Here is a 12312-nt window from a genome sequence, read left to right on the forward strand (position 1 = left end):
TAAGATAGCATGACTTAATATATTGGTGTAATGACAATTTATAACCTATCTGCCTAAAAATACCCGCAATTTCAGGTAAATTTCTTGAAGCTTGAAAATGTCCTGTGTTAGAAGGATTTTTTTTTTAAAATCACATTAACCAATCAACTGCATCTCTGAAAACCAATAAAAACTTTAAACAGAAGTTTTATTACTCTGTTGACTGAAAAAAAAATTATACTGCCTTGAACAAAGAGAAAAGAGGCAAAAAAGGAAGTGATTACAGGCTGAGAATTTATATTCCAAGTTTTAGTTGGGTGGTTGTGTTGTAAACTCCTCAGATTCATTATGTTCACACTGCCAAGAATTACTCTAATGTAGTAGATGAGAATTGCTCTAATCTATTACCGTTGTCTGCCAACAGTAATTCTATTAATTCAAAGCGGTAATGACATTTACTAGTATTGCTATGCTGGTTTATTGCATCTTTGAAAAATAGATGGGAATACTCAGTGGTGTGTCATTCTAAACAGACTAAATTTAGAGCCTCATTCTCCACTCTTTCCACTCTATTTTGTGAGACCAAATCTGAATAGCAATGCTTTGTGTGTCTACCTTGCAACGGTGCGGTTGAGTAGGTGAATGGCACCCACACTCCTGAGTTACATGCTGTACACCATCATGGAGAATGTGAGGTGTCCAAGAGAGTGGCTCGTCCTGTGATGGAGCGTGTAAGTTAATCAGCAAGCTAATACCCTTCCAGGCGTGCATTTTCACATCATGCAGGATAACACGAAGATACTGGTTTGAATCTAGAGGCAGTGAAGCCAGATCATGCAGCGCTATGCCCAAAATAATTAGTCTAGACTCAGCAAGGCTGATTAATTTGTGCTTAGCACCCACAAATATAGCTGCACCATTTCTATTTTATAACAGACGTGGGTCAGAAATAGTTAAGGTTGCCTGTACCAAGACCTGCAGCAAAAGACACACACGCACCAAATCAAAGCGTGAGGTCAGGTCACTAAGCAGAGATCAGTCTAACCTAGCCAGATAGAAGTCATCTTCCTAACTCTGAATGCTCACAGTGTAGGCATCCAAGTCAGATATTTTTCACAGAAGGGTAAGGTGCAGTACTGTTTCCTTTTCACTTGGCTGTGTATGGGCTTGAGCAGTCATACAAAATAAAATTTCCCTGTTCTAGAGTAACTGATTTCACACCTTCTTGAGGAATGCTGTGAACAAAGTTACCCCAGTGCAGGGCTAAGTTGCCGCTTTAGAAGCTGTTGCGCGTTTTTGAGTAAGAAAACATGAGGAAACATATCTGAAGTCCAGCCCTACCCCAGTAAATACCTAATATTAAATACACACTGATTTCAGACAAAAATGTTTGCCTGTGCAGCTCTAGTGGGAATTACTCTTTCCCCAGGAGTTAAGCAGAAATCCAGCAAAGATACAAAATAGGAATGTATGAAAACTCACAATTAAAAAGTTCTTTCTTTGCCTCTGCAAGGAACAAGGACTAGGCTGAGGCTTCTTCCCCCCATCTAGAAATTTATGTAGGTCTATGCAAGAACCTGTATTACTGACTTTTCAGTACACAGCATTTACATGGCCACATTTTTAGCAGAGGTAAGAAGAACAGAGAAGCTAAATAATAAAGGCTTGTTGTTGTTAAGAGTAGTATCTTATTCCTCAGGAATCTCTACAGTGAAGTTGTAAAACCTCCCTAGAAAGAGAAAAGAAGCCTGCTTAGAAGATTGTTTGGACACCTGAAATCCCTCTGTACCAAATGTGCACAGACAGACTTTGTTTTGCAGATGACAAATTTCTTACTATGAAGTCGCTTCTCAAAACAAAGCGCTAAAATCTAACGGCAATACAGCAATAGCCACAAGGATTGTAAACAGGAAAGTGTCTGGTAATAACTAATTTGTTACCTTTCTCCAGTCTTGTAGCAGATTCATCATCAAAATATACAGCATCTATAATTCTAACTGAAGTTACACAGTTGGTAACTGTGCATGAGGCAGCTGGGCTAGGAATTACAGGCTGGAGCACATACAGCATCCTACTCCTTTGTGGCTGCTTGTGCTAAAAAAGGGTGGAAAGCAAGAAATCAGTAGCTCCCACCAGGTCAGGATTCCTTAGGAACTGCATCACCAAATGATTCCCAAGTGCTGGTGCAATGTATGGGAGTATAGCAGTTATTCCCTACTGGCTTGCAGTTCCCAGACAGTACAGGTTAAAACAGAATTTTGAAGGCTGCAGTCAGCGATGGTGAAGACACAAGGAAAATAAGTGGTTGCCTGAACTAAGGGAGTGCTAGACACAGCAAATTTATAGGGGCAGGCACAGGAGGGAGGTCCTGTAGGTGTCATGGCTGTGACTCCAGCTCCATTGCAGGTTCAGGCTGTCTCCCGAGAGCAGCTCATGCAGGTGCCCTCTCCACAGACCCCTGAGTGCAAGTGCCTCTTACAGTGCACAGCTGACCCCATGCTCTTGCCAGTGCAGATGCTGAAGGAAAAGGCTACACAGGTAAAGCTACCTTGGTGGGCAGCATGGTGGGAGGGAGACGCACCTAGCCATATTCTCCTCATCTGCCTCCAGACAACAGGGCAAGGATTGGGCACATGGGCTCAGTATCAGCAGGGGAAGTAGCAGCTTTAGATATAACTGAATACACAAACTGACACAAGCATCAGGACAGAGCTCATTCAGCCTTTGCTCCCAGCCCACACAGGTAGATGGTACCTGACAGAGCCACTCTCTTGTGGCTGTGAAACTGAATTTTGTCAAAATTAGTAAGTTATTTTGTCTTCATCCTCAAGGCAGTAATATTTAATTGTGTTTGCACTGATATGAAACCTGCAGCCAACTCAATGTGTGGGCAGATGCAAAACAGCTCATGATGAATCTTCCATGTACTTTTCACAGCAGAACGCTACAGATCTTGACACAGCATGCTTTGCCACAAGGAGAATCTGTTTGCTATCATTGAACATGTCCTCCAGAATTAACAAGATGTGGCTTCACTGTGCCGAATCTGTAAGGACCAAGGAGCAGTTACTTATCAGATAGGCTTAAATTTCCCTACAACCTACCCTCTAACTCCAGAGGTCTTCTCACTGACTGTTTTTGACCAATATAAGGGTTAGGCCTGATGGAATAAGAAGCCTGTACAAACACTCTCAAACCCATCCTAGAAGAATCACTTCAGCCTCCCAAAGAGAGGGTTGCAAGAGAGCAAAGAGCCTGAACTGATCCTGCCATCTGTGCTCCCAGGAGAGCAGCATCTCCCTACAAGGTTAGGCTTAGTTTCAGAAAGAGAATTTGCTGCAGCTATTAATGGTTTAAAACTAGTTTTATTTTTTACATAAGCTCTTTTTCATTTTTCTTCTACCTGACAAAACCCTTTTCAGATTATCAAATATAAATTGTGAAGGTCCAAGATTTACAAACTAAACTACATCATGGGCAGAGGTACCCACTGTGAGCCTTGTTTGTGTTCTACCAAGGTGGAAATTTTCAGGCCGAAGCACAGCCCCTAGGTGTTAGGAATCTGGTCCAAATCAGTCATTAAGTTCACTTGTACTATCATCAGAGAGACATGCCTGCCCAGCAGGTTGTCGATCAATTCATCCCCATTCTAAGATGCGTAAGATGTCTGTCAGAGAAAGTTGTGATGAACGGTTCTTCTACTGTAGGTGAAATGACAGTTCACATAAAATAAAAAGTGATTTAGTAAGGGGGGGGGGGGGGAGATTTACTTGAGATAATGAGCAAGGGAAAGAAAATGAAATCAAGAATTAAAAATAAGTTTCGACAAGCTAGAGTAATTGAATCAGTTTCAAATGTTACGTGACATTTTTCCCCACTCCAATTTAAAGCAACATGAGTGGCTGCAGCAAAGGCTATTTAGAGATCCCCTCCAGTTCCATATTTGTCATCTGGAAATGGCATGACAAACACACTGATGTGCATTTAAACACACACCCACATGCAGAGTGGTCCCACTTACATAAAAGTATAAAGTAATTAAAGCCTCTTGGAAAGAAATAGCCTTATGTTTTGCAGCTAATTTCATGCCTCCATGTGCACATCAATAAAGCATTACTAAAGCCATCTTTTTGTGGAGTTTAAAACATGTTCATCTCAATATAATTAAAATGGACACGAACATTAGAAGGGTTACTGTAAGAACATAGGTGGTATAAAGAGGGGAAATCTGTAAATGACCTTCAAGGGCCTTGAAATGACCTTCCTAATGTGTGCTAATGCTAACTATGTGAAGTGCTTGGGCCATCTGTATAAAAGACAATGAAATAATTCTTGTTAGCATTACTACAGTGAGCACAGAAGAACTGTTACCAAGCAGATCATTTTCAATACACATCGGTCTATTACACCATCATAGAGCCTACGTCAGATTTCAATGAACTGTATTTTCTGAAAGGTACATATAGGGAAAAAAGAGGAGGACAGAACAATTTATAAACACCGCACCCAAACTCCCCAGTCCTCATCCCATTTTAAATGTTGCCATTCATTACTAGCATCTTTATTATCTGTGTCTCCTATTTATACCCATCCCTCACACCCCTTCTTACAGCCCCAGCCTCGGTGTGCCCAGCCAGACCCATCCCTGTGATGGGAGGGGGTGTTTCATGCCATGGCCTCAAGTCCCTGTGGCCCCATCACTGTATCCAGGGGATGAACAGGAGCACAGCATGGCTTCTCCCTGCCCATGCAGTGATTTCTGAAGCATGGAAACAGAGTCAAGGGAAGATAGAACAAATCCCATTCAATTTCAGATGTTGTCATGCTTAATCTGTAAACTTCATGTAATTAAGTCATAGAAGTGCTAGGTCTTAGGGGCACCTGGTGCTGTCAGACTTGCACTGCTGAGTTTAAAAAAAAAAACCAAACAGTACTTTTTTCTGTGTGCATTTCTAATTAAAATTACTTTCAACTGAAGAAAACTTCATCAGTCAAGGCTTATGGGGCTGAAATTTGAAGGAATGGTGGCAGTTAAGAGAGCCATCATAACATACCAATTATAAAAAGGCAGAAACTACACAACTTTCTTTAAAAAAAAAAAAGTGCTTATGTCAAGCAAACACAAAAATATAAAAAAGGGCTTTATTAATGAGTTCATATTTGATAGGAAAAAATGCTGCACCTTACTGCTCTCTATGCTTAAGTGTTAACGGTGCAAGTGGCAGCACTTCATTTTTGTTGATAAAGCATCAAAACAGAGTGGTATGTCCATTTCTGCTTGAAAAAGCCAGATTCCCTGAGTCCAGTTGCTGGCTGGACTGAGCAGACTGTGTTCATATGTGTTATCACAACAGGTTTTGTTTAAAATAGTTTGATCAATGAATGAAGCAGTAGCTAGAGAGAGAACAATAGTAAAAGTTCCATGTAAGCAGCATACCATTTGCTCTGAGCTTTTCTCTTATACTACCGAGTACTTTATCATGGATTTTACTAGGACTAGTATTATTCCAAGAATCTTCTTTAGATCCATACCTCTGACAGATCTTGCTCCTTTTGCTGTCAAGATCCTTGGGTTGCTCAATGACTAGAGTTTCTGAATCACTTTTTAAAATTTTTGCTCTCTTCCAGTATAGTTCACTGGGCCAAAAGAGGCATTTTTAATTAATTAATCCTCTACTGTGAATAAGAGCAGCTTCCGAGATGATCATATGCTGTGATCTAACCCTTAACTAGTGCTCAGTTCACTTTGCCCAACAACTAACTGGTGAGCAAAATTGTTTTATCTTGGCTCCAGCCTCTGTCTTCATGTGGAGCAACAACGGCTGATATATGATGCACTAAACAAAATCAGATGGTAAACCAGAAGTAATTAACTCAAAACAAGCAACTTTACCTCATAAGCAATGGCTGCAGCCCCCTCCCCTGGCTCCTAAAACATTTCCTTTCTCTTCCATCATTGCTACTACCCCTCAACCTTCTTTTTCTACCATGCCTTCTGTTTTTTCCTGTGATGTCCCATCCTCACAAATGGCTTGGCAGCTTTCTTCATTTGCACACTGGCTGGCCAATATGCTGAACAGCAGGCTGCTTTCATATGCTACCTATTGTGCATAACATAGCATAAAAGATGAGATTTATTAAATGTTTAACTGGAAATCAGATATTAATCAATTAATCAGCTCTACTGTTTAGGGCCGTTTCAGAATGAGTGCTCTGCTCATGTTTCTGGCCAAGTACTTGACCTGAAATCATTCCGATTATGAAGCTGATCCACTGTTGTAGGCACTCTGAGCAGATGAAGGGCAAGGGAGAAAGTACCGAAGAGAGACCACAGCCATCTTTACACAGAGGAAAAACCCACGTGCAAGACATTAATCAAACAGTAGGTGGAAGCTCTGACTCAAAGACCTTACAATCTATATCACAGGACTTAATATTTGGATAAAGCAAGCAAGTGAGCTGAAAGAAAATTGTGTAGGAATCCAGCTTGTATTAAAGAGAAAATATTTTCTGTCCAGTCACGATCTTCCTGGATACATGATCTAGAACGAGTGGTCCTGGTAACAACTTATCACCTGCCATAGCCAGATTGAAAGACTTAACTGTATATCATGGTAAAAGGGGGCTGAAGGAATTCTCTGTAGGAAGTTCTCCACAGGTAGAAGAGGTAATAGGGGAGAATAAAGGTGTTAGGGGTGGGGGGGAACCTCAAAAACAAGACTTCAGCTGAGGATGGCCCTGCAGCTCTGGTAACAGAGGCTCATTTGTATCATGGAGATCACTCTGCGTGTATTTAGACACTTTTAGATGTTATGGTAAATTTTTAATACTGGGATGTTAGGAATTAGCATGAACAGATATTTGGGTAAAATAAAATAAATATACTCAAAAAATATGTTACCTTTCTTCCTGCCTCTTGTAAAGTACTATGATGGTAATGAGATAATGCTGTTATACATATTGGCATGATCCCAGAGAAGCCTAAGAAGGTCACACAGTCCATTTCCTGGGAGACTCCAAGGCAGGGTTAGTGGTGGTACGGTACCTGTACCACACATTCGTCTAATATGTACTTAGAAACTGCCAGTGACTGATGCCCTGTAACATCCTGAAGCAACTGGTGTAAATGTATCCTTGGTATTAGAAAGTTTTCCCCTTACTAACTGAAATCTGCCTTGCTGCATTCTAAACCCATCATGTCTTGACTTTACCACTGAAGTCAGCAGCAGCCTTTCATGTATTTGAAGGCTGATATCACATCCCCTCTATGTCTGCTCTATACTATGGTAAATACGGGATGTTGTGGGTTCTCCTTCTCTTTACACATCCCACTGCAGCATATGCCGTTTTTCTTTCTGCAACAGCTTGACATTAGTCCACATTCATCTTGTGAGCCACAGATCCTTTTGTTCAGAGCTGTTATCTATTCCCTGCCCTGTATTTGCACATTCAGTATTCCTGTTGGGTGTAGGCAGGACTTTGAATGCATCCTTAACTGAATCACATTCCACTTTTTCAGACTGTTTCTTGAGTTTAATCAAGATCTTGACACAAAGACAAGACATCTAAAGGAAGAGGAGCGGGAATTGCTTTCCTGAAGTGAGATACTTTCAACATTGCATTGTCAGGGTATTCACCCACACATTTTCTACTCAAATAAAACAGAAACACCTGTACTCAAAGCCAATATACTCTGAATAATTCCATTGGTTAAACTGGGAGGAAAAAATAAAACATGTACTTGTCAAAATAGATTTGAAAACCCTTTTACTGGCTTCCGTAGCTTGAGCTGCTTGAAACCTGGGCTAAAGTCTGCATGGAACAAAGAAAGGCATCTCATCATAACTGTCTAGGTCATCTGTTTTGGGAAGGAAAGCTAACATAATAGTTGCTTTCCATGACGCGGGGTCAAAATGTCGATTTGTATGCAATACAAAAAGTACTGGCTTGTTTGGAGCTTCCCAGTCAATGGGCAGCCTAGAAAATGCATTAATAGTATTTTCCTGTCCTTACAGTCATTGCTGCTTCTATTACAGGCAGAAGTCTGAAAACAAAAATAAGATAAAGATAATTGCTCATCACAAAACATGTTTAAGGTAGAATTCACCACTATTGCAGCAGGCTTGTATCTTATCCTCTCCATACAACGTTCTTACAGAAGGTGACAATTTCCACTGAGATTTTTTTTCCCATAGAAAGAATGCTGAGAACCCACAAAAAAAGCCAGAATGGGACCTCAGTCTTCTCAGTGTCTCTGATACTTAATTTACAAGTTCCAGTTAATATCAAGTCACTTAAAGTAACCATGAGGAAGTCATGGTTTCTTCCTATTCATATATATTCATGAAGAATATTTTACTACTAGAGTTGGTCTCTCCAAAACATAACGTTCTTTTTTTAATGGCATCTTCTTTTAGGATGTGATGTCTGTCAGCTTCTAGTAGCTCTAGTGAAAGCAGGAATCAGCACAGTATTTTTTCCCATGTAATATTTAGGATAATGTGTCCAACTCCCCTTTTACAGTACTACAGCATACACATCAAAATACTGCAAGGAGTAAAACATACAACAAAGACTGGAATTTCCATATTCCAACTCCAAATGCCATTGGAAACAATGATAAACTTGCATTATCTCAAAATAAATGTGATTAGTAAGCAAAGATTAGGAAGAAAAGTTAAGGCCTTAAATCAGTCTTGCTGAATATCTGTAATTCAGTAACATCCAAAATCTCTACTCAGAATCAAATCCTCTGTGTCTGAGAACTGTACAGTGGTATAGGAAGGCAGCACTTGTCCAAAATTGAGAGTATCGCTACTCACTCATTTCAGATTTTAATCCTGAACTTCCAGAAGACAAAGTTACAGCTCATCATCAGCTCTTGCAACAAAAGATGGAGAGTAGCTTATAGGCACGGGAATCAACACGGATCAGTGTTCAATCTGAACAAGAAAGATGGAGGGAAGTTGAGTAACAGCTCCCACAGACGCTGCCCCATCTCTGAATCCAAGCAGGTTGGTAACTTATGCAAAGAACTAATCCACAGCATTTGCCTTGCTGCACAAGCAGGCAGGACAAGAACAACCTGGGCTGTTGTGATTTAATACCTGCCAAGGGCACTACTGCTCAGAAGGTATATTTTGTGCTACTACTCAGTGCAAAATTTGTAAAGAACAACCGTGGCGTATACGTGACATCCATGACAGGATGGATTTATAAAAGACAGCTCTGCAAAGTTGCTAGGTAACAGTGTCTTGTCCTCACAACCACTGAGTGGTGATGATCTGTTCTCATGATGCAACGCTGCAGCCTAATGTCCTTACTCAAAATTTCTGTGTATACAGATTTTAAATAAAAACAGATCTGAGCTGATCTCTCTAATTTACAGAATGTTTCCTTTGCCAACTTTCTAATAGTCTGCCTAATCCATCATTCTTACACCAAACACAGTTCTTTGTATTCTGGGAAATCACAGTCTGTTTCTGAATGCCCACTTTTTCTGGAAGAGCAATAAGGAAATTTTACAGCAGAAAGCTCACCCCTCTGCCCAACTTCATTAAGAGAAGACATGACATACAGTATTGCATTCAACGTATACATTCCATCTGGTGTCAGCTCCTAATCAAAATAAGCATTCCAGCAGCAGATACAGGAAAATGACTTTGAAGTTTATGGACCATCTGAGAAAAGACTCACCCTGCAACAGGGCTCTCAGAAGACCTGAAACAACCTAGGGGAAAAAGATGGTAGCACCAAAACAAATCCAACTAAAAGGCAAATTCCCCACAGCCCATCATAAATAATAAAAAACATTTGCTGCAGACATAACATCACTGGGATTTGTACGATTGATTATGACAGCCAAACAACTCTGACACTGACAGTGACTTTTCTTGAGCTTTATTTTTTTCCAAGCATGTTAACACGGCTTACCCATTCCCTTGTTTCATTTCACTGTGGCATTTTGTCCTTCCTGTTATTTTTAAGAGTAGAGTAAGCAATACATTATAGATCGTTGTCTTCCCGAGTTAGAATTTCAAGGCTAAAAAGTCATCCTCTGAGGAGTGAGCTGGTACAGCAGCTCCCAGCATCCTCGTGTCCAAGGTGGACACAGGATCCCCCACAATATCCTTCTCTCTAAATTGGAAGGATATGGATTTGATGGGCGGACTGTTTGGCGGATAGCAAACTGACTGGATGGTCGCATCCAGAGAGTAGTGGTTAATGGCTCAATGTCCAGATGGAGATCAGTGACAAGTGGTGTCCCTCAGGGGTCCATACTGGGGCCAGTGCTGTTTAATATCTTCATCAATGACAGACAGTGGGATCAAGTGCACCCTCAGCAAGTTTGAAGATGACACCAAGCTGAGCGGTACAGTTGACACACTTGAGGGATGGGATGCCATCCAGAGGGACCTGGACAGGCTGGAGAAGTGGGCCTGTGTGAACCGTACGAGGTTCAACAAGGCTAAGTGCAAGGTTCTGCACCTGGGTCGGGGCAATTGCTGGTATCAATACAGACTGGGGGATGAAGGGATTGAGAGCAGCCCTGAGGAGGAGGACTTGGGGGTACTGGTAGATGAAAAGCAGGACATGAGCCAACAATGTGCTCTCGCAGCCCAAAAAGCCAACTGTATCCTGGGCTGCATCAAAATAAGCATGGCCAGCAGGTCGAGGGAGGTGATTCTGCCCCTCTACTCTGCTCTGGCGAGACCCCACCTGGAGTACTGTGTCCAGCTCTGGAGTCCTCAGCACAGGAAGGACTTGGACCTGTTAGAGGAGGTCTAGAGGAGGGCCACAAAAGTGATTAGAGGGATGGAACACCTCTCTTATAAGGAAAGGCTGAAAGAACTGGGGTTGTTCAGCCTGAAGAAGAGAAGCCTGCAGGGAGACCTTATAGCAGCCTTCCAGTACTTAAAGAGGGCCTACAAGCAAGATGGGGATAGTCTTTTTAGCAAGGCCTGCTGCGACAGGACAAGGGGTAACGGTTTTAAACTAAAGGAGGGTAGATTTAGACTGAACACAAGGGAAAACTTTTTCACAATGAAGGTGGTGAAACACTGGGATGGGTTGCCCAGAGAGGTGGTGGATGCCCCATCCTTGGAAATATTCAAGGACAGGCTGGATGGGGCTCTGAGCAACCTGCTCTAGTTGAAGATGTCCCTGCCCATTGCAGGGGGCTTGGACTAGATGACCTTTAAAGGTCCCTTCCATCCCAAAGCATTCTATGATAAGGTCTCTGAAGGAACAGCTCAGCTGCGCCATCTGTTCACTGTGATGCTTTATTTCCCAGCAGGGCAGGCAAAAGCCATGGAAACCTGGCTGCAAGAGCCAGAGGAAAAGAAATAGCCCCACCTTACTATGCAGAGAGCTCTTAGAGGCCTCATATCTTCGGTCAGATCCCTTATAGAGGGAAACAAAAATGTAATTCAGGCAGATCCCAGACTGCCCAACACTGCTGTCAGTGTCCTGCTTGTGACAGTTTTGATCAGCTACAGCCAGGAGAAAAGTTATTAGCTTAATAAATTCTGTTCAGCCAGAAGCCAAATATACTCAAAAACATAGCTTTTTATAAGTAATCATTGTAATTTTCTGCTGGTTTTCTTATTTTTCAATGTATTGCCCTAAGCATTCTTCATACTATCTAGGAGTAATAACTCCACATTAAAGACTTTAAAGGCAAACAAGGGTTCGCAAAGCAGCCTTACACCCTTTGCAACAAGTGCTACAATTCAAGTGCATCTGAAACCTCCCTCACTCATGTTATAGACATTCTTTCCAAGTAGGCAGGAGACTTGCCTTTCACCAAGATAAAAGCTTCACAGTCATTAGGTGCTGTGATTTCAGGCCAGGCTGCACAGTAAGCCCTTCACAGAAGCACTCCTCCACACAGGACACGCTGTGCCTGCACCTCTCAAGGCAGAGCCTCGCAACTCTGCCAGGATTACCCTCCTTGAGTAATTCATCACATCCTACTGCCGATGGTGTTTGCTCTTTGGGAACCTGGTTTATTAAAGTTTCTTCATAACACAGGTACATAGTAAGTGAAGTAAAAGACAACGGCACATCTGACCACAGCTAAACCATAATATTTCCTTGACATTTTTGATACATTCAACTTATTTCAGGCACGAAGTGGATTCAGGGACTGACTGGCCCCTTCCCCCCTGCAAATTCTCTTTTCAGTGCAATTCATTTCAGCATCTTTCCCAGCCCATACAGACTTTCAGAATACTCTTTGCCATGGGATCTTTCCAGTTCTTCAGAGCACACCTGAACTTTCAACTTACCAAATGTAACTTCCTTGGATGTCACATCTTTATAACCAGTAGC

The 12312-nt window shown here is 41.7% G+C and overlaps 1 protein-coding gene across 3 annotated transcripts in view; it reads left to right on the top strand.

The window, feature by feature from the left end:
- GABRB1 (gamma-aminobutyric acid type A receptor subunit beta1) overlaps positions 1-12312 on the top strand; it is a 148320-nt gene that overhangs the window by 22943 nt on the left and 113065 nt on the right. Inside the window, exon 4 of one of the 3 annotated variants that reach the window (XM_087736447.1) lies at positions 8811-8993. The exons of the other annotated variants lie outside the window; for them this stretch is intronic. Within the exon in view, the coding sequence (XP_087592573.1) occupies positions 8811-8993 (183 nt within the window). The remainder of the gene's footprint in view (positions 1-8810; positions 8994-12312) is intronic. 3 annotated transcript variants of the gene reach the window in all.

The sequence above is a fragment of the Nipponia nippon genome, unplaced genomic scaffold, assembly GCF_047370975.1.
Source record: "Nipponia nippon isolate SJK-2023a ecotype South Korea unplaced genomic scaffold, ASM4737097v1 scaffold_6, whole genome shotgun sequence".
Taxonomy (NCBI): domain Eukaryota; kingdom Metazoa; phylum Chordata; class Aves; order Pelecaniformes; family Threskiornithidae; genus Nipponia; species Nipponia nippon.